This window comes from Myotis daubentonii, chromosome 15, assembly GCF_963259705.1.
Source record: "Myotis daubentonii chromosome 15, mMyoDau2.1, whole genome shotgun sequence".
Classification (NCBI taxonomy): domain Eukaryota; kingdom Metazoa; phylum Chordata; class Mammalia; order Chiroptera; family Vespertilionidae; genus Myotis; species Myotis daubentonii.
In genome coordinates, this window is record NC_081854.1 from 59201045 (window position 1) to 59224266 (window position 23222).

A 23222-nucleotide genomic window follows, 5' to 3' on the forward strand; every position below is an offset into this window, starting at 1 on the left:
CCTCCCTGGCGCGCCCCTTCCCGGGCCGCTGACGCCTGAGGCCCTATTTCCTAGCGGCGCGCGCCGCTCCTCGGCTCGGGCATCGCCGCCCCCGCCCTCGGCGTCCCGCCCGCCAGCCCTGCCCGCCCGAGCGGCTCGAGGACGCTGAGCGCAGGTCCGTCCCTCCGCGAGCGTGCGGGCCTCCGCGAACGGGAGCTGGCGTCGCGGCCCACGGCGTGTGTCCTGCTGTCGTGGCGCCGGGGTGGCTGCGTGGGCTCCGACAGCCTCCGCGCCTGCAGGAGGGACCTCCGGGCTCGTCCCGCGTGCGCCGGGGGCGCGTGGGTCCGTGTGAACGAAGGAGCGAATGAATGAATGAGCGAATGGATGCGTGAGTGAATGAATGAATGCGTGAGCACGTCAGTGAATGAATGAATGGATGAGTGGACGGAGGACTGAGCGCGTGGATGGACGTGTGAACGAACGAGTGAAGGAAGGAGCGAGTGGATGGACGAAGGAGCGAAGGAGCGGGCGGGCCGGTGGTCCGGGGGCTCTTGCTCGGGAGCAGGCGGTGCCCTCAGGGCCCTAACCCGCCCGAAGCTCCACGCGGGTCCGCTCCCGCGGGCAGGTCACTAGTGGAGCGTCCACTCCGAGCCCGATGGGCAGCGCTCGGGGCGGAAGGGAGGCCGAGGCCGGCACCGACCCCGCACGGACACCCCGCCGGGCTCGCCGCTGGGCCCCGGGGCGGGCGGGCAGCTGCGGGGTCGGTGCAGGGCGGGGCTGCAGGGGTCTCAGCGGCCTCCCGCCGGTGCCCCCACACGCGCTGCTCTTGGTTCTCGGGTGGGGTTCCGTGCGGGGTTCCTAGGTTCTCGTGCGGGGTTCCGGGAGCCTTGCTGGGGGTGGAGCTGCGAAGGTGAGACTGGAAAGCGCCCAGGAAGGTCACCTAAGCCGGGGGGATGGTGCTGGCTGCGGGTCATTCACTCCGCTCCCCGCAGGTGCGTCTGCAGGAGCCTGGGAAGAGCCATGCGTGGGCGCCATTGACACCATGATGTCCATCAGGCAGAGGAAAGGAGTCCGAGCCGCAGACCCGTCGGGGGACGGCGCAGCCCAGCAGGAGGACGGGGCGGCGGAACCGAAGCTGCCCTCCGGTGGGTGCCGCACGTGGCCTTCGGTCACTCCCACTTGTCCTGACACCCCCACATTTCAGTCTGATGGATAAGTGAGCACACCTGAGGGTCTGAGGCAGACTGTGCAATTCTTTATTTTTTTAACATTTTTATTTCAGAGCGGATGGGAGAGGGAGAGAGAGAAACATCAATGATGAGAGAGAATCACTGATCGGCTGCCTCCTGCACGCCCCCCACTGGGGATCGAGCCCGAAACCCAGGCCTGTGCCCTTGACCGGAATCGAACCCAGGACCCTTCAGTCCGCAGGCCGCCGCTCTGTCCACAGGTCCAAACTGGCCAGGGTGGACTGTGCAATTCTTTACCAACTTAGTTCTTTATCGGTTTGACTTTTCCAGAAGGTCGTCCCAGTAGAAGATTCTGGAAGATTCTGTCATTTACAGTCGGTGGAGCCGTCGCCCTCTGTGCTGGACTCCTGACGTCCGTCTACCTGGCCACCTTACATGAGAATGACCTGTGGTTTTCCAACATAAAGGTACGGGGTTCCGTGAGCCCGGCATGAAGTTCCCACAGAGAATCCAGTCCCTAAACAGTGTGGCGATGGAGTAAAAAGACTTTGTGTTTTTTGGTAAAATAAGATCAGAATGTCTACAATCCAGGGGGTTTCCTAACTTATTCCAGGGAAGCAGCAGTTACTCGGACCAGCGCTTTTCTTTTTGTTAATCCTCACCCGAGGTTGTTTTCCCACTGATTTTAGAGAGAGTGGAAGGAAGAGAAAGGGGAAGAGAAACATCGATGTGAGAGAAACACATTGATGGGTTGCCTCCTGCATGTGCCCTGACCAGGGCCCCAGGCCAGGGCGGAACCTGTAACCAAGGTCCATGCCCTTGACCGGAATCGAACCCAGGACCCTGCAGTCCGCAGGCTGACGCTCTATCCACTGAGCCACTGGATCGTGAACTTGGTGCCGTGGGTCACGAGTAACGCTTTCCTTCGTGACATCACGTACAAGAGAGTGCCGTCACATGTGCTGGGGTGCGGGATCAGCCATGAAACTCTTCATTATATGTGTGTGTACAAATGAGGTCACAGCATAAACGTTTTTCTTCTGTTGGGTGGTATTAAAAAAGAAAGAAAGAAATTCGAAAGGCACTGCTCTGCGCCCTGGAGTCTCCGCCCAGTGGTCGCAGCGTGTCCACGTCAAACTGGATGTGCGCGTGGCGGGGCCGCCATGACTCCGGGGAAGGACCATAATTCTCTTCACACTCAGGAAGTCTGTGGTGTTTTACACACCAGTTTCCTGTTGTCCCTCTTTTCTCTCTCTTTGTAAGCATTTCTAGTGGGTTTTTTTTAAATATACATTTTTTTATTGATTTCAGAAAGGAAGGGAGAAGGAGAGATAGAAACATCCATGATGAGAGAGAATCACTGATCGGCTGCCTCCTGCACGCCCCCCCACTGGGGATCGAGCCCGCAACCCAGGCATGTGCCCTGATCTGGAATCAAACCGTGATCTCCTGGTCCATAGGTCAATGTTCAATCACCGAGCCACACCAGCCGGCTCTAGCGTTTTTTAATTTGCACTGTTTTCAAAACGAGTATATTACGCAAGGAAACTTACGTATTGACAGTGTTTTTGAACCAAATATGCCTTTTTCTACTTTAACCCAAAGTGTCATGACCTGTGACCTTTCCACCGTGGTGTCTCATGACCGGCTGCTTACAAAGGTAAAATTCACCTTCGAGGCCCGAGGATTTCTCATCTGTGAGAATATTCAGAAGAAACAACGTGGAACGTAAAGATAGTTCCCATAGAGCAGTGGTTCTCCACCTTCTGGCCCTTTAAATACAGTTCCTCATGTTGTGACCCAACCATAACATTATTTTCGTTGCTACTTCATAACTGTCATGTTGCTGCTGTTAAAATCGTCATGTAAATATCTGAGATGCAGGATGGTCTTCGGCGACCCCTGTGAAAGGGTCATTCGACCGCCAAAGGGGTCGCGACCCACAGGTTGAGAACCGCTGCCATAGAGAGTTTGCCAAAGTATCTTGAGCTTTGGTTCCCGTGTTGGAAGGACCAGCCTGTATCATTACACCTTTATACAAAGTGTGATGATAGCCAAGAACGATCCTTACCCTTTAGTGACAATCGCTAGTGTTTCGTGTCAGGGAGAATTTCACTCACCTATCTCTCCTTAAAGCAGAATGTTTACAAATAGGTTCCCTAGAATTAAGCAGTTTAATGTTTACTGACTAGCACAGGATTTTGAATAAAGACTCAAATACCCCGGTGTGGGCACGCAGCGAAGTCGGGTGCTGGTAACGGAAGATTAAGGAGGGTGCAGAAGAGGGCCCATAACTTAGCTTTAACCTGTCGGGTCACCAGTCGGTCAGCAGGTGTCTGTGGAATGAAGGAAGGAATTCTTGGAGGAACAAGAGGCCCGTCGGACACAGCGTCCGGTGCGGGGGCTGGGTTAGCGCTCCGGGCAAAAGGCCCTGCCCTGCATTCCCTCCGACTGATGCAGGCCTTCCCTTGAAGTCGTTTTCTTAAAGTGCATTCTTCCTTCTCATTGAAAAATAAACCCCTTGACAACAAGGGCTAAATTCTTGCGCCTTTCTGTCTCCCCAGCAAACCAAAGTCCAGTGATAAGGAGAAGTGGTTCCCCCTGGCTGAACGCACTCGAGACCCTGGATTCTTTAGTCGTTTTTCCTCACGCTAGCATTTCCCACTGTCCCTCCCTCATTTATTTGCCATCACAGAATTTGAAAATCTTCCCACTGAGCACTCTCACAAACGAGGGGTCTTCAGAAGCAGTAGGGCTAGTCCACAGCGTGGCATCCACGTGAGGCCAGGACTGGCCACCTCGGGGTCAGCCCGGTGGGAGGGCAGTCACTTCGACGGGCGTCCGAGCGCCTCGGAGCTTGGCAGCTCTCGGGCCGCAGCTCCAGTCACCCGAGGGCGCGAGCCGAGCATTCTGACGGGTGGGCGTGGGCTTGCCAGCCAGTTCCCCGTGTATGTGCCGGGGAGATGTTTGCTGAGGGAGCTGAGGGCTCGCTTCCCAGCGCCGGACGGGAACAGCTGTCTTCCTGTGAGCTGCTGTTCGCTGGTGAGATGATTGTCGACCTAATTCGGAAACAGATTTCGGTTATAAGGTTAATCTTCCCGTGGCTTCCCCACCACCTGCAGCCTCATCATTTGGGGGGCAGTTTTTAAAGCAAAAGTGATTTACGTGAGATTTTAAAGGACCGAGTGAGATGTTCCGTTTGCACCTTTGGTGTCGTTTGTCTAAAAGGACTTGTGACCCTGTGTGCTGCCAAGGAGGCGGATCGATCACTCTGGGCAGTCATTTTTTTTCCCCTTGATGCTTTTCCTTTTAGTGCTTCTGTTAAATCACTGTATCCACGACTACAGAATGGTTTGAGCTGTACAGCTCCTTAAAAATACACTTCCTCTGTCTCTCCACTTCTTTAGAGAAGATGTTCGCATCTCTCGGCATCGCTTTCCCGGTAGAACCCACGCAAGTAAAGGGGGAGGTATTTGCTCGTCCGCATTCTTTAGAGGCAGCGCTATTGCTGTGCGTCGTCCGTGGCACAGCCCACCCGCCCGGCAAAGTATAAATTGCTGTAGAGCTGGGGAAGGGTTTGAATGGGGGAAGCAGATGTCGTCTTAGCAGGAAGCAGATGTAAAACTTGCAAATGTCTGTCTGATAAAGTATAGCATTTGGCTCCCTACAGCTGGTGCCAAGATCACCAATTCATCATGTTTGAATGCATTTTTCCTAATTACGACCCTCTGTTCCTCACGCGTTCCGGGCGGATTAAGGAGTGGGGAGGACGCAAACGCTTTCTCCCGTGAGTACTTAGAGCAAGGCCTTTCTTTCCCCGTCTCGATGAAATCAGTCTTTTCTCTCGGCCGGCGTGGCTCAGTGGTTTGAGCATGGGCCTGTGAACCAGGAGGTCACGGTTCAATTCCCGGCCAGGGCACAGGCCGGGGTTGTGAACTCTGTCCACTGTGTGGGGCGGGCAAGAGGATCAATGCATCTCTCTCATCATTGATGTTTCTGTCTCCCTCTCCCTCTGCCTTCCTCTCTGAAATCAATAAAAATACATTTTTTTTAAAAAGTCATTTCCTCTCGGAAACCGTGTGGGAGAGGAAGCCCCCACAAGAGAGTGACGGATGGGGCTCTGCAGGCTGATTTGGGGCGTCGGTGTGACGTCAGCATGCTCCCCGGGAGGCGGCCGGAGAGAAGAGGAGGAGTGTCATTACGCTGAGTGTGGCTGTTTTGCATGGAAGGAAGCTAATGTCGACTCAGTTAACGTCCATGCCCAGCCTCGGGGTCCTTGACCCGGTCGGAGTCTGAACATGGCGAGGGGAGCGATGCCAGTTTACTTTACTGTCATCAAAGCAACAGAGCCGCCGTCGCCTGGTCGGAGAGGCTGCCTGCCCTGCTGTGGAAGGCACGCCACAGAGCCACGGGAGACCTCAGGAGCCGTCATTTCATACTGTCCCTCCCGAGAAGCGATGTGCGATGAGATTAAACGTTAGAACCTGACTGGGCCTCCTTTTTTATTTTTAATATGTTTTTATTGATTTTTAGAGAGAGAGGAAGGATAGAGAGATAGAAACATCGATGAGAGAGAGATCACATCTGTCGGCTGCCTCCTGCACGGCCCACACTGGGAATCGAGCCCACAACCTGGGTGCTGACCTCCTGGTTCGTGGGTCATCGCTCAACCACTGAGCCACACTGGCCGGGCTGGGCCTTCTTTTTAATATTTTATTTTTCCAGAATAAGTTTTTTTTCCACAAAAGGAAGCTCATTATATCCAATTTGCTACCCTACCCCTCCTCCCATTTTTTAAAACAGTTAACAATGATAGAACATAATAGTTTGTTTTTCAAGGTCAATAATTAGATGTCTTTACTCTTACATAATTGAATATTTCTTCAATGTGCTATTCATGAATTGATTTATAACACCTTTTTTTTAAGAATAAGAAAGTTAAAAAAAAAAAAGAATAAGAAAGTTATTTAAAGAAATACTTAAAAGGTAGAAGAAGTAAATAATTTCCAGGTATGACGATAAATAGCATGAGTGGTTCCTTCAATGAAATATTTATTAGTATTTGAAAAATAGTTGGCGGTACGGGGACTACAGAGGTGGTAGAAGAGGGTTATCGGCGAGGAAGCCGGATGTGTGGTGTTTGCCGTCTCCCCCGTGGAGCCGGGGTTGTGGGATGTGGACCCGCTGTAACAGGAGACGTAGGTCTTAGGGCGTTGCGGATCTTAGGGCCTGGTTTCGAACGCTGGTGTAAAGGAATCTAGAATGACACAGATTATAACCATCTGTTCACGCAGAATGCTTCACATGTACATACGTGACATACAGGATCGAAGCATAGTAGTGGGATTATTCCCGAAGTCTTCCTAGCCTCAATACCAGTTTCCTGCATATTTTATGTTAATGTCTTAAATTTTATAAACGAATCTTACAACGCAATTGACTAATAGCTATTGCTTTAAATTTCCGTTCTAAAAATGGACTGTGTATGTTAAAGCCCTTTAAATATCTTGTACCCATTTCCCTACATGAACACTTCCCATCTGTCAAAGGAAAATTCACATGTAAAAGGTCTGTTGCATTTCACTACGACGTCCTTAAACTCTTATAATAAAAGGAAAACTATTCACCTCATGTAGTATTGTCAGCTTTTAGGCAAGTGTCTAATGCAATTACAGTTCTTTTCATATGGGGGATTTTTTTTGCTGTTTTGGTTTTGTTTCTCACTAATATTACGTAAGAATGGTGGTGAGGGTTTGTTTATTTGTTTTAATTTGTGTGAAATACAAGAAAAACGTTGCCTCTGAAACATCAACTAACTGGAACTAATTGTCTCTGCTTTTAAACATGCTTTATTATAAGAAATTTTACACACCCATAGAAGTAGAGAGAATCGTGTAATAAACCCCTAAATGCACACCCAGCCTCAGCCATTATCAGCCGTCCGTTGCTTCTGTTTGCCGAGATTTCTTAAGACTCTGCCTCCAGAGTGGTTTCCCTAAGTTGTAGTTCTGTGTCCTGTCTCGATAGTGACAACAGAGACGTAACCAGACTAGGTTGTGTGAACCCAAATGAAAATCGCCCTCGTTTCAGGAGGTGGAGCGGGAGATCTCCTTCCGGACGGAGTGCGGGCTGTACTACTCCTACTACAAGCAGATGCTGCAGGCGCCCAGCCTCGCGCACGGTAAGGCGCCCGCGCCACACGGGTCCCCACCTGCTCCCCCGTGTCAGCCAGAAAACACGTTGGCACGGAGGCACCTGACGTGCTCCATGGAACGCGTGTTGTCTTTGTTTGACCCTTTGTCGTTTTACTTGTTAAATAACGGAATGTTCTGCTCTCGACGCTGTCTAATACCTTATGTGTCCCTCCTTCCCCCGCTCTGCGAGCCGCCCCTCCCATAATTCATGTTTGTGATTTCTCGGTCTCGCAGCTGACTTTTCTCGCGACCCCCTGGGAAGAGGTCTTTGCAGTGACAGGGCTGTGGTCTGGATGGAGGGATTCTGATAAACCAAGCGAATTACAGCCGTCCCCGTGCCCCATGCATTCCTTTATTTTTGCAGTGGCCATTTCCCCCATTCCACTGTTTCCAAGTGCTCACAGCCCACACGCTTCACCTTGGCCCCCGCGAAGGGACGCGGAAGGCCCCCGTCTTGTGTGCTGATGCGCGGCACCCCGCACGGGGCACAGCGGTCCTGTCCCGGACTCGGGCTCAGATATGTTTTTGGCGGGAATTCTCCAGGGTGATGTCTTGTGCTTCCCTGTCATGATGAGAAGCGTGCGATTTTGCTTCTCTTCCTTTTTGTGCCATGAAAGTCCGTTCCTGTGTGGAAAGGCTAATTACCCCCCAGCCAACACGTAATGGTTTAGCAGCTGTTTGAGGCCGCAACGCCCGTACCTGTTACTTCAGGAGAGCTGCAGAGTGACACTGACTCTGCCCTCCCTCCCGGATCTGCCAGCTGAGCTCTGTTATAGAAACCCTTTTTCTCACCAGCTGATCGGTGGCCCCAAGGCACAGTCGGTACAGGAAAGGCAGGCTGAGGTGAGCGTGAGTCAGGGCGCCGTTGGCCAGGGCTCAGCAGTGGGCATTCAAGTGGGTGTCTACCTGCTTCTGGGTGGGGTTTCGTGGGGGGGCAGAGCAGCTCCCTCGCTGTGACCTGTTGAAAGTCAGCCCTGGATACAAGGGTTTGTCCTTCCCGCCCCTGCAGGCCACACGAGGGGGGAGGGGTGGGCAGTGGCATGTCCCGCCTCCAGTGGGTGACCTGCCTCCTGTCTGATGACCCGGGCTCAGGCCACGGGCTGGGACTGGAAAGAGGGTGGAGTTTGGGGGTCAGGGCACGTGGCCCCAGGCCAGACACCAGCTCCTCTGGCAAAAGAAAAGAAAAAGACGGTGTCTTTAAACAGAAACATCATTGATTAGTCCCCACAACAGAGAGGCATCGAGCCCAGCATGTCAGAAGTCCGTAATGAGGTGAGAAGCTGCTGTGAAGGTGACTGCCACCTTTTCAGTGTCGCTGGACCCGGCTCACCCGGCGCTTGTCCAGGTGGTTCTTCCAGAGCATTTCAAGCAGATGCCGAGGTGGCGAGTCCTGCAGCGGCTCTGCCTCCCGGGGTTTAAAGGTCCCTGAGAGCAGACAGAGCCACGCGTGGCCGGCGTTCGCCACGTCTCTGCCGTTTCTTCTAATCTGTAGGCTTCTTCCCGGCTTTTCTTGTAATTGTTTGTGGAAAACGCTGAGTGATCTGTCGGGTAGTGTCCCACTTTCTGTGTTTTTCTGGAGCCCCGGCGCCTGCCTTGCCGTGGTTCTGTGGTCTGAGCGGCCCACCAGGTGGTGGTGGGTCTGGCGCTGGCTGGGTCCAGGTTCTGGTTCAGTCGGGATGCTTCCCGGAGGGTGTCGTCCGCTCCACAGCAGGCACGTTCTCTGGCCCTTACAAAGACTCTGTGAGTAGTTTTGAATAAATGAATTATTTAAATTGTAATTCTTTTTCCTGGTTTTTCAAATATCAACCCTAGGTTTTCGTGGCTTAATGTACGATAACAAAACAGAATCTATGCAGACCATTAACCTCCTTCAGCGAATGAACATTTACCAGGAGGTCTTCCTCAGTGTTTTGTACCGAGTTCTGCCCATACAGGTATGTTGTGTTCCGTGGCGTCGAGTTGTTAGGAGCAGGTGAACATAAGGGTCTGCCATTTCGGGTTGAAGTTTGGCATGTGTCATTCTGACCTTCAGCCGGCTTGGTGGGAAAGCAGCAGTACCCTAATCATCTTCATAAATGCTGTGACGTTTGCTTTTTATTCCCGTCTCACAAGCTGTGTGGTACATGTGATGCTCACGGCTTACGATGTGTGTGCAGTCGAGAAGCGGTAAACGTTTTCAGGTGGACACATGTGATCGCTCCTCACTTACCTTTGGAATAACAGACACTGGAACGTTACCAAATCACAATGACCTCTCTTCACGAGAGCAGGGTAAAACCAGACAAAACCAGGTGTGCCCTCGTCTGAAAAGGGAAGCCCCCTGGAGGCTCTCTGGAGGGATGTGGGCTGTGGAGTGCGATCAGCTCCAGGCTTCTGGATGAAGTCCTACTGTGTGTTGTTGGAGTGGCAGGGAGAAGGCAGGGCTTCCTTCACGAGTAGTTTCCTCGTCCCTTTTGCAGAAGTACCTCGAGCCCGTTTACTTCTACATCTACACCCTGTTCGGGCTGCAGGCGGTCTACGTGGCGGCTCTGTACGCCACCAGCTGGCTCCTGAGCGGCACCTGGCTGGCGGGGCTCTTGGCGGCTTTCTGGTACGTCACCAACAGGTGAGTCGGAGCCGCTGTCGCCTCCTCCCTTTACACAGAGCGAAGGGCAGTCGCTGGCTTCCCGGCTCAGAGGAAGCTGCTCTGCACACCTGTCAGTCAGGGAGCCTCTGCCAGCGCTCGGCCTGAGGACAGGGGGCCGTGTGGTCAGTGTCTCCAGCCACACACCTCACCCCAGAGATGGGTGTGATTCCTCACCGTCACCCCCAATGGGGTGCGCGGCTCTCGGCCCGCGGCGCGGCGGGCACTGCGAGTGTGAGGAACGCTGCGTCATCTGACTTCCTATTTCAAATAGGAAGCAGGATGAAACCGCTTTTTAAAAAACATATTCAAGATAGAAAAACCGCCTGACCTGCCATCACAACACCAGTACTGAGGAGGAAACTGACAAACGCGGACACAAGGTCTGACATTGATTCTATGTCAGAATCCCAAACAAACTGCCTTCTCCTACAACCTCACTGAGGGATTACTGCTGGCCAAGCACTGTGCAAAATGCTTCCCGAGTACCCCCTTACGAGCCTTAGGGAGGAGAGACTGTCATTACCCCACCCTAGGGATGAGGACGTTGAAGCTTAAGGGCTAACTCACAGTGATAGGTGAGTCTGTGTACCTATGAGAATAAGTATATGTCAAGGCATGTGCATATCTGAGTCCGTACACACGCTGCGAAGTCTTGGTCAGAATTCTACCGGAGGGGTGCGACCACTGTGCCAGCTGCCTCTTAGCATTCTGATCTAGCCTAATATTCCTGCTAAGAGTGAATGGATAACAGGGGAGTCTGGCAGGACACACAGCAACCTCCTCTCAGTTTAGGAGGGCTGTCCTGAGTATAGGGCTGCCCTTAAAAAAAAAAAAAAAAAGAGTGAATGGAAGTCAAATGTGTTTGTTTTAAGAGTAAATCAAAGATATTTATTGAAGGCCTACAATGTGTAGAGACAGTTCTTGGAACCAGTGGAAAAAGATGAAACCTGACCTCTACTTGCCCTCTAGGGGTCACATTCTAGGGCAGTGGTCGGCAAACTGCGGCTCAGCAAACCGCGGCTCTAGAGCCACATGCGGCTCTTTGGCCCCTTCAGTGTGGCTCTTCCACAAAATACCAACTTCTGCGCATGGGCCACGAAGTTTCAATCTCATTGTATGTGCGCGCCCACACGTGGTATTTTGTGGAAGAGCCACATGTGGCTCGCAAGCCACGGTTTGCCGACCACGGTTCTAGGGAAGCAAGGAGTTCGTAAAAATGGTCAGCGGTGACAGGTTCAGGGCGTGTACAGCGTGAAGAGCAGAGAGGAGCTTGCACTGGTGAAGTGGAGGCAGTGAGGCAGTCACAGGAACACACATGTGTCTGCCCAGGTCCCCCTGGCTGGCTACCACGTGCGGACGGGCACCTGGACATCCTCCCTGCCGAGTTTACGTTGCGGGGATGGCGGGGGAGGACAGGTGGTTACTGAGAACCAGTCACCAGAGCCTGGTCCCTTCGTGTGACATAGCCGTTGTGTAGGACAGTGGAGGCGGCCACGGCACAGGTGGCCACGGCACGGGTGACCACGGCACGGGTGAGGACTGTGCTCCCTGTGTGTGCAGGACAGACACCACCCGGGTGGAGTTCACCATCCCGCTGCGGGAGAACTGGGCGCTGCCCTTCTTTGCGGTCCAGGTCGCAGCCATCACGTATTTCCTGAGGCCAAACCTGCGGCCTGTGTCCGAGGTAAGTCCCAGAATCCTTCCTGTTTCTAATCTCCAGGGTCATCCAAGCTCAGAAGTGGTGACGGGCGGGTGCCCCAGGGCCTGTGCGGAGTCCTTGGTTCATGACCAGTTTTTGAGTTAAAGGAAGCCTTCTTCTGGGCCTCCTCCCCCTTTGCCAAGAAATGGTTTCCTTTTATTGTTTGAAATGTGCTCTACAGCAGGGCTGGTGTGGCTCAGTGGTTGAGCGTCAGCCCATGAACCAGGAGGTCACGGTTCGATTCCCAGTCGAGGCACATGCCCAGGTTGCAGGCTCGATCCCCAGTAGGGGGCGTGCAGGAGGCAGCCGGTCAATGATCCACTCTCATCATTGATGTTTCTCTCCCTCTCCCTGCCTCTCGAAATCAATAAAAATATATACTTTTTAAATATACTTTTTACATAATCCGGCCTTAAGGAGTTGCAGCAAACCCACAGACAATTTCTGCAAAACGGTGGGCACCCTTAAGCCACTGCTCTTGCGATGCCACTTGGTGTGTGGTCACCTCTGCGCGATGTGGGGTCCGCGCAGCGCGTGGTTGCCTCCAGCGCTCGGGTTGTCAGAGCCACAGTCTCTGTTCTCTGTTTGCTCAGAGGTCCTGCTGCCCCCGAACCTGCCCGCGAGGCTCTCATCCCTCAGGACGGGCGTTACAGGTTTTCTCTCCACAGCGGCTGACCCTGCTCGCCATCTTCACGTCGACGTTTGTCTTCAGTCTGACCTGGCAGTTCAATCAGTTCACGATGCTGGTGCAGGCGCTGGGGCTATTCGCCCTGGACTCCCTGGACATGCTGCCGGCCACCAAGGTGAGCACGCGGCGGGACGGGGAGGCGGCGCTCGTGCTGTGCTGTCGCAGGTGCGCACGTGTGTCACGTGGCGGAAATGTGCTGTTTGAGCCGGTGGTTAACAGCCTCGTGTGACCATCTAAACCCTTATTCTGCTTATTGTACGTGAAATGGCCGATTTATTTGGAGCACAAATATCTAGATCAATTGTCCTTTATAGAGAAGTTTTAAATTTCAACTCATAAGACAGCTCTCAAAATGTGTGGCTGTGCACCGTCTCCCCAAGGAAACCAGTGGGTCTGTAGCAGCTTTCCTGTGGTCCCTTATACCATCCTCACGGCAACATTAACCAGCCTCGGGGTGAGCCCGCTGAGGCCACACGGACTCCCTCTGAAATGAGGAACTTCAGCCCTGTTTGTCCCTCGTGTGTGTTGCAGGCCTGACTTTTAAATGCTGACGAGGGCCTGTTTCCTTTGAGGTCGGAGCACAAAACAAGGGGGAAATGTGACTTGCTGCTGAGTAAGAGAGTTTTCATAAACCAGCGTGAACCTGCGACGGTCTAACTGAGAGAAAAGAGAAAAGTATCAGCTCTTAATTCTGTTTATTTTTTTGAGGCCTTTTTGCGTGGCTCCACGTGGGCTGAGCTCTGCTTCTTTGAGTTTTCATTCTGTCGGTGTCACTGGCCAGAGCTGCTCATGGGCACTGATTTCCCTGCGCCTCAGCCGGCACCTGTGCCCGTCCCCCCGACCCTGAGGCCGGTGCGCGGCCCTGTCTTACCACGAGCCGGTCCCCACACCAAGGCCGAAGGCCAGCCGAGGTGCTCACCTGCAGCTCCAGTCCCTGGGGAAGTAGGTTTGTGTGCGCGCACACACACGTGCACACGCGCACACGCACACACGTGCGCACATAGGTAAAAGGAAGCAATGGAGGACGTGGTCCTAAAGTGGGAAGTTGGGAAGTAGTGGGAGACGATGAACTGCTGATGGTCAGCTGTCAACAGTGACTTAAAGGAAATTCAGGAGAAGCTGAGGGCTACAGATTGCGTTTCCAGGATGTGGTTAAAGCATCTTTCTTCCTCTGCTTCATAGTGTCCAGTTTGTTGCCTCTGGAATGTTACAGAATGCCCAGTGTTGTGTGGTTAAAGTAAACAGACGTGTGTGACTTGTTTCTACTTTGGCCTGCGCTCCAGTGGGTGTTCTCTGCGTGTGTGTAACTTGAGACGGGGCGCTGGTCTCCTGATAACCACCTGCCCCCCTCCACTCCCCTCCGCAGGCGACGTGGCTGTACTCCATCCAGGTCACAGCTCTGCTCCTGGTCTGTGCCCTGCAGTTTTTCAATTCCATGATTCTTGGATCTTTGCTTATCAGTTTTAACCTCTCAGTATTAATTGCAAGAAAACTTCAGGTAGGAATTCTTTTTTTTTTTTTTTTTTTGTCTATAAATTTTTTAGTTTGTGGGACCTTTCATGCAGCGTTCAAAGGTAAACTGGTGACCGAATTCCCACTGAAAAGTGGGAAGGGCATCATTGGGTTTTTGGAAATCCATGGTTAGCATTGATGAGAGCTGCCACGGACAAACCGTCACAGCTGTGGTTAGAACAGGCTGTTCGTTGACTCAAAAACATTCATTCTCATTCCTGCTTTCAACCTTAATTATAAGTAAATGTCACTCGTACTTGAACTCTTTAGATGCTATTATATCTGATCATCTGTAAAGTTATCTGAGATTAGAAGAAAACTAGTAGGTTGTTTTCCACATATTTCCCCTATATGTTGCATGACCCATTGTTTTAAATGCTTATGTAATCTTAAGTGTTTATGAAGTTATATTAAAATTTAAGAATTAAACCTCAACTCTTTTAATTTCTAGAAAAATCTGAAAACTGGAAACTTCCTTCATAGGCTTGGGAAACTATTGTTACATTTACTTGTGGTTTTATGTTTGACGCTTTTTCTCAACAACATGATTAAGGTAGGTTAATAAAATGGCATATTTTACCATTTCTAAAGAGTTACCAGTTTTACTTTACACAGGCTCAGTTTGGGGGGGGATATTGTTTTATATTTATTAAGCTGTTTGGGGTGACATTGGTCAACGTGAGCATATAGGTTTCGGGTGTGGGTTTCTATGTTACAAGATCTGAACAGGCTTAGTGTTAACTTGTTTCAGTAACAGGATCATTTTCTTGCTTTTAGTCCTTGCTTTCTATTCACTCTAACATGTTCTACCTTGAACTCCTTTTGAGTTACTAAACTTTTTAGAAACTCAACTTTAAAAGCCTTAAACAAGTATTTCTCTCAATTTAAAAAATTCTATTTGTGGCCATTGGAGGTTGCAGATTATCGGGTTCTTGGTTTTCTGATCTAAAAGATGATACTCAGCCCTAGCCAGTTTGGCTCAGTGGATAGAGCATGGGCCTGCGGACTGAAGGGTTCCAGGTTCGATTCCGGCCAAGGGCACATGTCTGGGTTGTGGGCTCCATCCCCGGTAGGGGGCGTGCAGGAGGCAGCCAATCAATGATTCCCTCTCATCATTGATGTTTCTATCTCTCCCTCTTCCTTCCCCTCTGATACCAATAAAGAAATATATTTTTAAAAAAATAAAATAAAAGATGATACTCAATGGGCTTCTAAAGCCAAAGAAGCCCACCTTTTGTCTACTTTACATATTAAACTTACGCATAAGATTCCGTCTGACACAGTGATTCTGCCGTAAAAGGACAGGACAGCCTCGGGTCCCTGCTCAGGAGGCTTGGGCCCTGAGGACGTGGTGGCGCATGTGGCCACCGCTGGTTCTGTGCGCCCCGAGCCTGTGCCCGGGGGGCCCTGGAGGCGGCACACAGGACACTGACGCAGTTTCCGGCTTCTTCCTCCCACAGAAAACGCTGAACCTGAAGTCTGATGAGCACATATTTAAATTTCTGAAGGCCAAGTTTGGATTTGGAGCAACAAGGTACGCCTACATTTAAAGTCTTTTTTCTTTTCTTTAAACAATAAAATGTATGTTTGCTTTTTATATTAAATCAGCAAGGACTTTAAAAGTTAAGTTATCATTGTGCCTTCAACTGCTCATTTCAGGCTCATTTGGGGGGAAAATGGAAGTTTCCTGACACTGGCTTTAACCTTAGGTTTCCGTTTGTCCCCAGAGACTTCGACGCGAACCTGTACCTCTGTGAGGAAGCGTTCGGCCTGCTGCCCTGGGACACCTTCGGGCGGCTCTCGGACACCCTGCTGCTCCACGCCTACGTGCTCGTCCTGGGCGTCACGGCGACCATGGCGCTGGCTGCCGCCCTCCATCACCTCAGGTGTGCAGGCTGCAGACTCCGGCGCGGGCCGTGAGGCTCGGTGTCGCGGGAAGCAGCAGACAGAACGGGGCGGTGCTTTTCGGCCTCACGGCCCCAAGGCGGGTGGGGGCTCTATTGACGGAAAGCCGACTTAGAAAGGCGTGTGCAAGGCTGGGGTCCTGACTGCGGAAACCACCTGAGAAGCAGGTGCCGTGAACGATGTGAGACGCGTGGTTAAACGTGGGTGCGTCGCTCCAGCGGGCGCCGCGGGTAGGGCCGTCGGCTGGAAGTGCCCCGGGCACTGTTGTCGGTTCAGCAGGAACTGAGGCCCAAGTTCTTCACGTCTTCACTTTTTCTTATTTGTAAAAACTTAAAAAATACTGGTAACTCGCAAAACAGCTTTCAAGATCTTAGTTTCCGCATTTCAAAAGGATTTCTTTTTGTCTCCTATTCTCTTATGATTTAAGGACTGAAGTACTTTCTTTCCTTAAAATTAAATTGGTTACATTTTAGTTTTTCTGCTTATTAAGGCGTTCCTATTGTGACACTTTTAGCCTCATAAACAAATTAAAATGACCAGTGGCAATTCATTTTGTCTTAGGGAGGTAATACATTTCTAAATACATGAAAGGGTGAGTGTATTGTCTCTAGAAGAGGGTTGACTAAGTTAGCATCCTGTGTCCAGCTCTCATGTGTCTGTGCTGTTTCGTCCAGCGACTCTCCCACCCAGGGTCATGCAGGAAGGTGCGCGGTCAGCCTGGGGCCCGACACCGCCTACAACTTAACACACAGCGTCGCGTTCGGAGCCTTGGCGCTGAGCACAATGAGGTATGCTCGTCTCATCTCCGACTTATCTTCCTATCCGGCCGCTCTTCACCTGGCCTCAAATAGCAGTGTCATGGGAAGCTGTCGTTGTCTTCCTTAACGGCCGAGGTTCCCACAGAACATCCTTGTCTGCCGTCTCCTCCGAGGACAAAACCGCAGTCACAGCGGTTTTCCCGGATCAGAGCATCGCGGGGTTGATCCTGCGTCAGCCCTCGGGCCGGGCGGTTATTGCTCCCCTGGCCGGCGTTTCTGCGCAGTCGGTAGGATCTGACCACACGGCTGTCTGGGGCTGACCTCTGCCCGCTGTCCCCGCAGAATGAAGTACCTGTGGACACCGCACGTGTGCGTGTTTGCAGCTTCTGGCCTGTGCAGCCCTGAAGTGTGGGGGTCGCTTCTGAAGGTCGCCCGCCTTCACACCCCAGCAAGGGTCAGTGCGCCTCCGCCTCTCCATGTCACGGCTTCTCGTGTCTCCTCCTGCCAGCTCTGTTATGTAGGAGTTGCCCAGACAGCCGCCTGGTAAAACGGATACTAAATGTGAAGCTAAAAGTGGAGAACAGACACATTATGATTTTATAAGGATTCTTTTAAATTTTATTTTGTAATCATTTCTTTCTTTCCCAGCCATCAATTAGATATGCTCATTCTACAGAATTTAGAAATCCTGAAAAGCACAAAAAGAAAACTTAAAAATCGCCAATAACCCTACCGTCCAGAGCTGTCACTAATGTGACTGTAATGCGCTACCTGACGGTGCTGGGCAGCCGGCAGTGACCAGCCTCCAGGTGTGGTTCTGCGTGTCCTGCCCTCTGGCCTCACTAGGGGGCAGCGTGGGCAGCGACCCCGACCCTGACCGTGGTTCGGTGGCTTTGCATGTTGGACACCCCATGAAATGCTCCCTTACATTGTATGTCTGTTATTTAAAAAAAAAAAAAAAAAAAGTCAGATGTTTACAAAGCAAAACTGTGAGCCCAACGTGTTCCAAGTACGTGTCCCTAACACTGTCTCCGCAGGTGTGTGTGGTGCGGCACGCAGTCCCCCTGCTGACGCTGCTCTGTCTGGGCTGCAAGGTAGGACGCGGTGCCTCCTGGCACTCACCTGGGGCAGAATGGGCGCGGGGGCTTGGTGGGCTGCCGGCAGAGTTGGACTCCCTCCCTGGCCTCTGGGGAGCTGGCTTTGGTAGGAGGACTGGTCTGTTTCCAGATAGTCACGTAAACACTACCAGTTCAATCCTTCTGATTAGTTTGGTTTCAACCTGCTGTTCAGATGGTGCGAATCCTGCACATAGAGGTGTTTCCAGACCTGCTTTGAGGGAATGAAGCGGGAGCTTTGCTCCCCCGTGACCTGCTCTCTACGGAGTGCGGGTGCCCGCACCGCCTGTGCCATAGCGGCCCCGTCCCCTGAGGACGGCGGGCACCCCAGGCCGCGGGGCCCGCCATGCAGGTTTGGAGGACATGGTCCCTGTTCGCAGTGGACTCGCTTAGGGAATGGCACAGCCCGGCTTCGGGTCTGAGACCCTCCATTGAGAGACGTGGGCGTTCGTCATGTCGGCGACCCTGACGCTTTGTCACCTCGATGGTTAGAGGCTGGGACTGTCGCCTGGCGGTGCCCCAGCCCAGCAGCGAGCAGTTCCCGCCCTCCGACCCCAACCACACGCAGCCCCTGCTCTTCCGTCTCCGCAGCAGCGACCGCTGGGGTGAGGTGACTGTTGTTGGTTTTGCTTTCGCTGCAGTTCTGGCCGGGAGTGATGGACGAGCTGTCGGAGTTGAGGGAATTCTACGACCCGGACACCGTGGAGCTGATGCACTGGATTAAGTAAGGGGCCCTTCCCGCCACTCGGTGTCACCGGGCGGGGTCAGCCCCGCCTCACGGGGATCCCGCCGCCGTCTGCTCCCTTAGAAAGCTCCTGGCGTTAAGTGGGTGAGCGCCGTTGCTGGGAAGTGAGTGATGGGCGGGTCCCCACTCGGTGCAGGGCGCTGGGCTGCGGTCCGGCATCCGTGGGAGTAAATGCGCAGCCCCCGGGGATGGGTCACGGCTCCTCTCAGCGCAGGTCCCAGCCCGGTCAAACCCCGAGGGTGCCCGCTCGGCTCCTCTGCAGAGCGTGGGGGCTGACGATTCAGGTGGACCCCCACCCGTCACCTGACCTGGGGAGACCGCGCTGGGGCTGAGACACTCACCTTCCAGCTCCAACACCCCGCGGACGGCCGTGTTCGCGGGCAGCATGCAGCTGCTGGCCGGGGTCAAGCTGTGCACGGGCAGGACGCTCACCAACCACCCGCACTACGAGGACAGCGGCCTGCGGGCGCGCACTCGGGCGGTGAGGGCCATGCGGGACCTGGGAAGGGCCCGGGACGAGGTGGGGGGGCGTGTCCAGGGCTCAGGCCCCGCCCCGTGGGAGGTGAGGCCCCGCCCGCTCATCGGTCATCGCCCGCAGGTGTACCAGGTCTATGCGCGGAGGCCCCCCGAGGAGGTGCACGCGCTGCTGCGCGCCCTGGGCGCCGACTTTGTGATCCTGGAGGACAGCATCTGCTTCGAGCGCAGGCACCGGCGCGGCTGCCGCCTGCGGGACCTGCTGGACGTGGCCAACGGACACGTGAGCGCGGGCGGGTGGGCTCCAGGGCTCTGGGAGGGGCCGGGCCCTGAGCCGGCATGGTCTCCAGGCGTCTGCACACGGGCGCCGGCCTGCAGCTGGCTGGTCAGGAGCCTCTGCCCACGGGTCTTGTGGAAGGTTTTGCTGTTAAAACCAAAACCAAAACCTCGGCCTTTCTGAAGCTTCTGCTCGAGCATCAGTGGGCCGGTCCCTCGAGGCTGTGGCTGTGGCGGCCGCGCCGTCTCCCTCTCTCCCGGGGCCTGTCCACGGCCGCGTGCACTCCAGGCAAAGACTCCACTGTACAAGGTTCCAGGCTCAGAGAGCTAAGAGCTAGTCTCTTGGAGGAGTTCAGGCGCCCAGCACGGGATCCTGAACTGTGGCCACCAGCTGAGCTTGGCCCAGAGCCCTGCCCGGTCCCCCCACCGACCCGTGTGTGACTCTCAGTTCCCCACCCACTCCCACCTGAAGGCCTCGGGAGCCAGGAAAGGCTTGGAAGCTCGGATTCCTGCCCGAGCAGAGGCCCTCACCACCTTGAGTGCAGGAGGCGGCCCCGGGCTGCGTGAGTTCTGCTCTGTGTAGCGTTTTCAGGTGGCCATGAGTGAACTGAGGTTTGCTGGGTCCTAGCGAGTCCTCCTGGTCATGTTTGTGAGAGAAACAGTGTGTCCCCCTCAGACAAGATTGAGCTCCGTCCCAGCTTTGCCGTCGGGGCGCCCTGTGCCCCGCGCCCCCTCGGCCTCGGCTCTCCCCCGGGGCTCTCCCCCACGTGACCTCAAGCAGCCACTGCCATCGGAACCACGTCCCTTACCTTCACCGAAGAAACCCAGCTCCTGTCCCTACTGTGTTGTTTCTTATAAGTTTGATTCTTTTTTACCAAACTGTACTTGGTTTTGTTTTGGCTTCAGATGATGGACGGCCCGGGGGAGAACGAGGCGGGTCTGCAGCCGGCAGGCCACCCCCGCTTCTGCGAGGAGATACGCAGGGGCCTGCCCGCCTACACGGCGCTCTTCACCCGCGTGTTTCAGAACAAGACCTTCCACGTCTACAGGCTCCAGAAGCACGTGGCCGGGCCCCCCGCTCCGTCTCCGTCAGGACAGACTCAATAGCTGGCGTTTCGTGGTGATGCAGCTGGAGCCTCGGCGCCGTGGTCGCAGCAGGCTCTGCGCTCGGCGACGTTTACACCACGGTCCCCGCGCGGGAGCCTCTCCTACCAGCTTCCTCGTCGCCTCGTCTCGGTCCTTCTCTGGGGTGGTCTCCAGCCTAAATGCTCTCAGCTTCCCAGGAGGGACGTCGGGTTCCGTGGCCGGGAAACAGCACGTGTCCATCGGTGGCCTGAACCGCCGCGCGTCCTGTGGGAAATCCGCAGCCCGTCAGGGTTTGAAACCCTCTGAACTTTCAGGGACCTCCGGCCGAGGGGGCTGAAATGCATCGAGGGTGCGTATGTAACACTGTCTCACTAGTGAAGGCCAATCAGTGGCTTTTTAAAGGCTCTTTATTGTCCTATTTCACCTAAAAGTTTTATAATATTTTCAGATTACCATGCTTTTAATATTTCCAAAACAATCATGTTAGGTCCTTATAACCAGAATGTCTTGCTGTGCTCCGTCTGAAATGTATCGTGTATCACGTGTTGTGTACTGTGGGTGCATGTGTGTGCGTAGGCGCATACGTGTGCGTGTGTGAGTGCCGGACACAGGGACGTTTCAGGATCCACATTATAAGTCTTTAAGGGGCGGGAATGTGTATGTGGCCGTGTGAGTGTCCCTGTCCAGTGTTATCATCTTACGACCCACTGACACCACTGACCTATCCTGCAAGAAAGATAACTGCTCCTTATTTCTTACTTGTTTGAATGGACTGGGTTTGCACAATTTTATAAACACTTGGTTTTTAGCCTTTGTATTTTTACAGCCTAGAGCCTTGCAGCCTGAAATATTTTCTAAAGACTGTCTCTTACCTGCGTCACTAACGCAGTATTTCTGGCCGAAGGCCTTTCCTGCCAAGTCGGACTGGTCTCCAGTGTCACTGTGAGGGGCCGGGGGCGGGCCACTTCCTCCCTCCACGTACCCAAGTGCCTCGACGTCCCGCTCACCCCTGCGCACGAGGGCTCTGCGTCTGCTCGCGAGGTTTCATAATTAACTTCTAATCACGGGGCATAAAGCTGTTGGTGAAAGCATTTTGTCCGCTTCATTAAACCAGGATGGCGACGAAACTCACGTCCTCCCTGTTGCTGCCGTTGGGAGTGGTTCCCACGGCCCCTTGCGGTTACAGTGACGTCCGCCTCCACAGGCACCGCCGTGCGTGTCATGCGTCCTGTGATTTTATGCTCGTCCACTCTAAGCAGCGTCTAGAGCAGTGGTTCTCAACCTTCCTAATGCCTCGACCCTGTAATACAGTTCCTCATGTTGTGGCGACCCCCAATTTCATTGTTACACATTGAACATAATTAAAGCATAGTGATTAATCACAAAAACAATATGTAATTATATATGTGTTTTCCGATGGTCTTAGGTGACCCCTGTGAAAGGTTCGTTCACCCCCGCCCCTCAAAGGGGTCGCGACCCACAGGTTGAGAACCGCTGTTCTAGAGGAATGTCACACTGCCTCGTTGGACTCCAGGCTGCTCAGCTCTTACCAAAACCTGTTGAAATAAAAATGGACGGTAGCTGGGCTTCTCAGATCGTGCGACTGGCACGCCTGATCCCGCCTCTCCTATGCCCCCTCTGCGGGGGGATGATGGGTGCTAACACTTGGTGAGAGCTGAGGGCACGGGCACACGCAGGGCACAGCCTAATGGGCTGCGGGTTCATTTATTTTTTTAATATATTTTTACTGATTTCAGAGAAAGGGAGGGAGAGAGAGATATCAGAGATGAGAGGATCATGGACCGGCTGCCTCCTGCACGCCCCTCACTGGGGATCGAGTCCGCAACCCCAGCCTGTGCCCTGACGGAATCAGACTGTGACCTTCTGGTTCATAGGTCAACGCTTAGCCACTGAGCCACCCGGCTGCGGGTTCCGTTCCAAACCCTCTGTCTCAGATATGTGTCCGTCCAGCTCGGATGTCCCTGCGCGTTAATTGTAGCCTTTCTTTCGTATTTGGAGTCTCGGGAGCATGTGCTCAGGTTTCAGGCCTGTCCTCGCGGTGTGTGTGGCCTTGGGGGTCTCGTCATAGGCTGGTGCTGTTCTTGCTGCACAGGCGGGTTCAGGCTTCAGAGAAAAACATGAGTGCCCCACAGCCTGCAGACAGAGTCCCCCGCATGCGCGCGCACGCACACACACAACACTTCCCTTCCCCGTGACCAGGTCCTGCCAGATGTAAATAATGCTCTCTGTGCTGCTCTCCCCCTGCCTGAGCCCCCGCCACACAGCCCTGGGAGCAGCTCGGATGTGTGATGGCCTCAGGTGGCAGCTGTTCCGGGGATAAGATGACACTCATCTGCTTCAGAGCAGCAGCGGGGCCTCTGGTGCAGGAAGTGCTCTCACCCATTTAGTGACTCACCAGCTCCCAATGCCTCCCCCCGGCTGCCCGCCCAGCACCCAGGCTGCTCCTCCCTCCGCTCCCTCCTCCCGGGAAGCCCTGTGCTCGTGAGTCCACAGTTCCCCTGAACCCAGAAAATGGGGTAAAACCAACCGTTGCTTCTGCAAAAATTAACAGGAATGATTTGATCTGATAAGCAATTTTTATGAGCAAGTCAGCCTTTTTCAATCGGGTGTGGTTGAAATAATCAAATATTGGGAACACAAAATTCGAGGAACTGTCTGAGCTCTGATTGCGTCATAGACTTAAGTACTTGTTCCCCTTTTTAAACATCTAGATGGGCCAGGCAGTACTAGACTGTACCCTGCTGTTGGTGGCAGGGTTTATGCTCAAAGGGAGCTCCAGGCAGGACCCCGTGCAGGGAGTCACAGAGGAAGCAGTGTGCGTTCAGGGTCAGGGTCCCAGCCGGGACCCTCACTTCTCCAAACACCAACCAGGTCCCAGGGGCTGGGGAGGCTCCATGAGGACTGGAAGGTTCCAGTCACTTCTGCAGACTTTAAAACAGGGCGTCACACAGGTG

The 23222-nt window shown here is 53.6% G+C and overlaps 1 protein-coding gene and 1 non-coding gene across 3 annotated transcripts; both read left to right on the top strand.

Annotated features, from left to right (window-relative positions):
- DPY19L3 (dpy-19 like C-mannosyltransferase 3) lies at window positions 1-21842 on the top strand. Of its 2 annotated transcripts, none has more exons than XM_059668169.1 (19): window positions 1-154; window positions 972-1124; window positions 1500-1636; window positions 7260-7350; window positions 9176-9297; window positions 9823-9968; window positions 11550-11673; window positions 12357-12491; window positions 13743-13874; window positions 14340-14441; window positions 15349-15422; window positions 15616-15774; window positions 16468-16581; window positions 16894-17005; window positions 17589-17645; window positions 18308-18390; window positions 18760-18892; window positions 19010-19168; window positions 20068-21842. In XM_059668169.1, the coding sequence occupies exons 2-19, from the start codon at window positions 1022-1024 to the stop codon at window positions 20266-20268; spliced, it is 2184 nt and encodes a 727-aa protein (XP_059524152.1). In that variant the 5' UTR covers window positions 1-154; window positions 972-1021; the 3' UTR covers window positions 20269-21842. The 2 variants fall into 2 exon arrangements, with proteins under 2 accessions (XP_059524152.1, XP_059524153.1); XM_059668170.1 differs by lacking the exon at window positions 1-154 and adding an exon at window positions 179-321.
- On the top strand, window positions 10698-10830 carry LOC132217702 (small Cajal body-specific RNA 11). The gene has a single exon (XR_009448970.1). It is a non-coding gene; the product is annotated as a small Cajal body-specific RNA 11 (non-coding RNA).
- Window positions 21843-23222: the final 1380 nt, after the last annotated feature.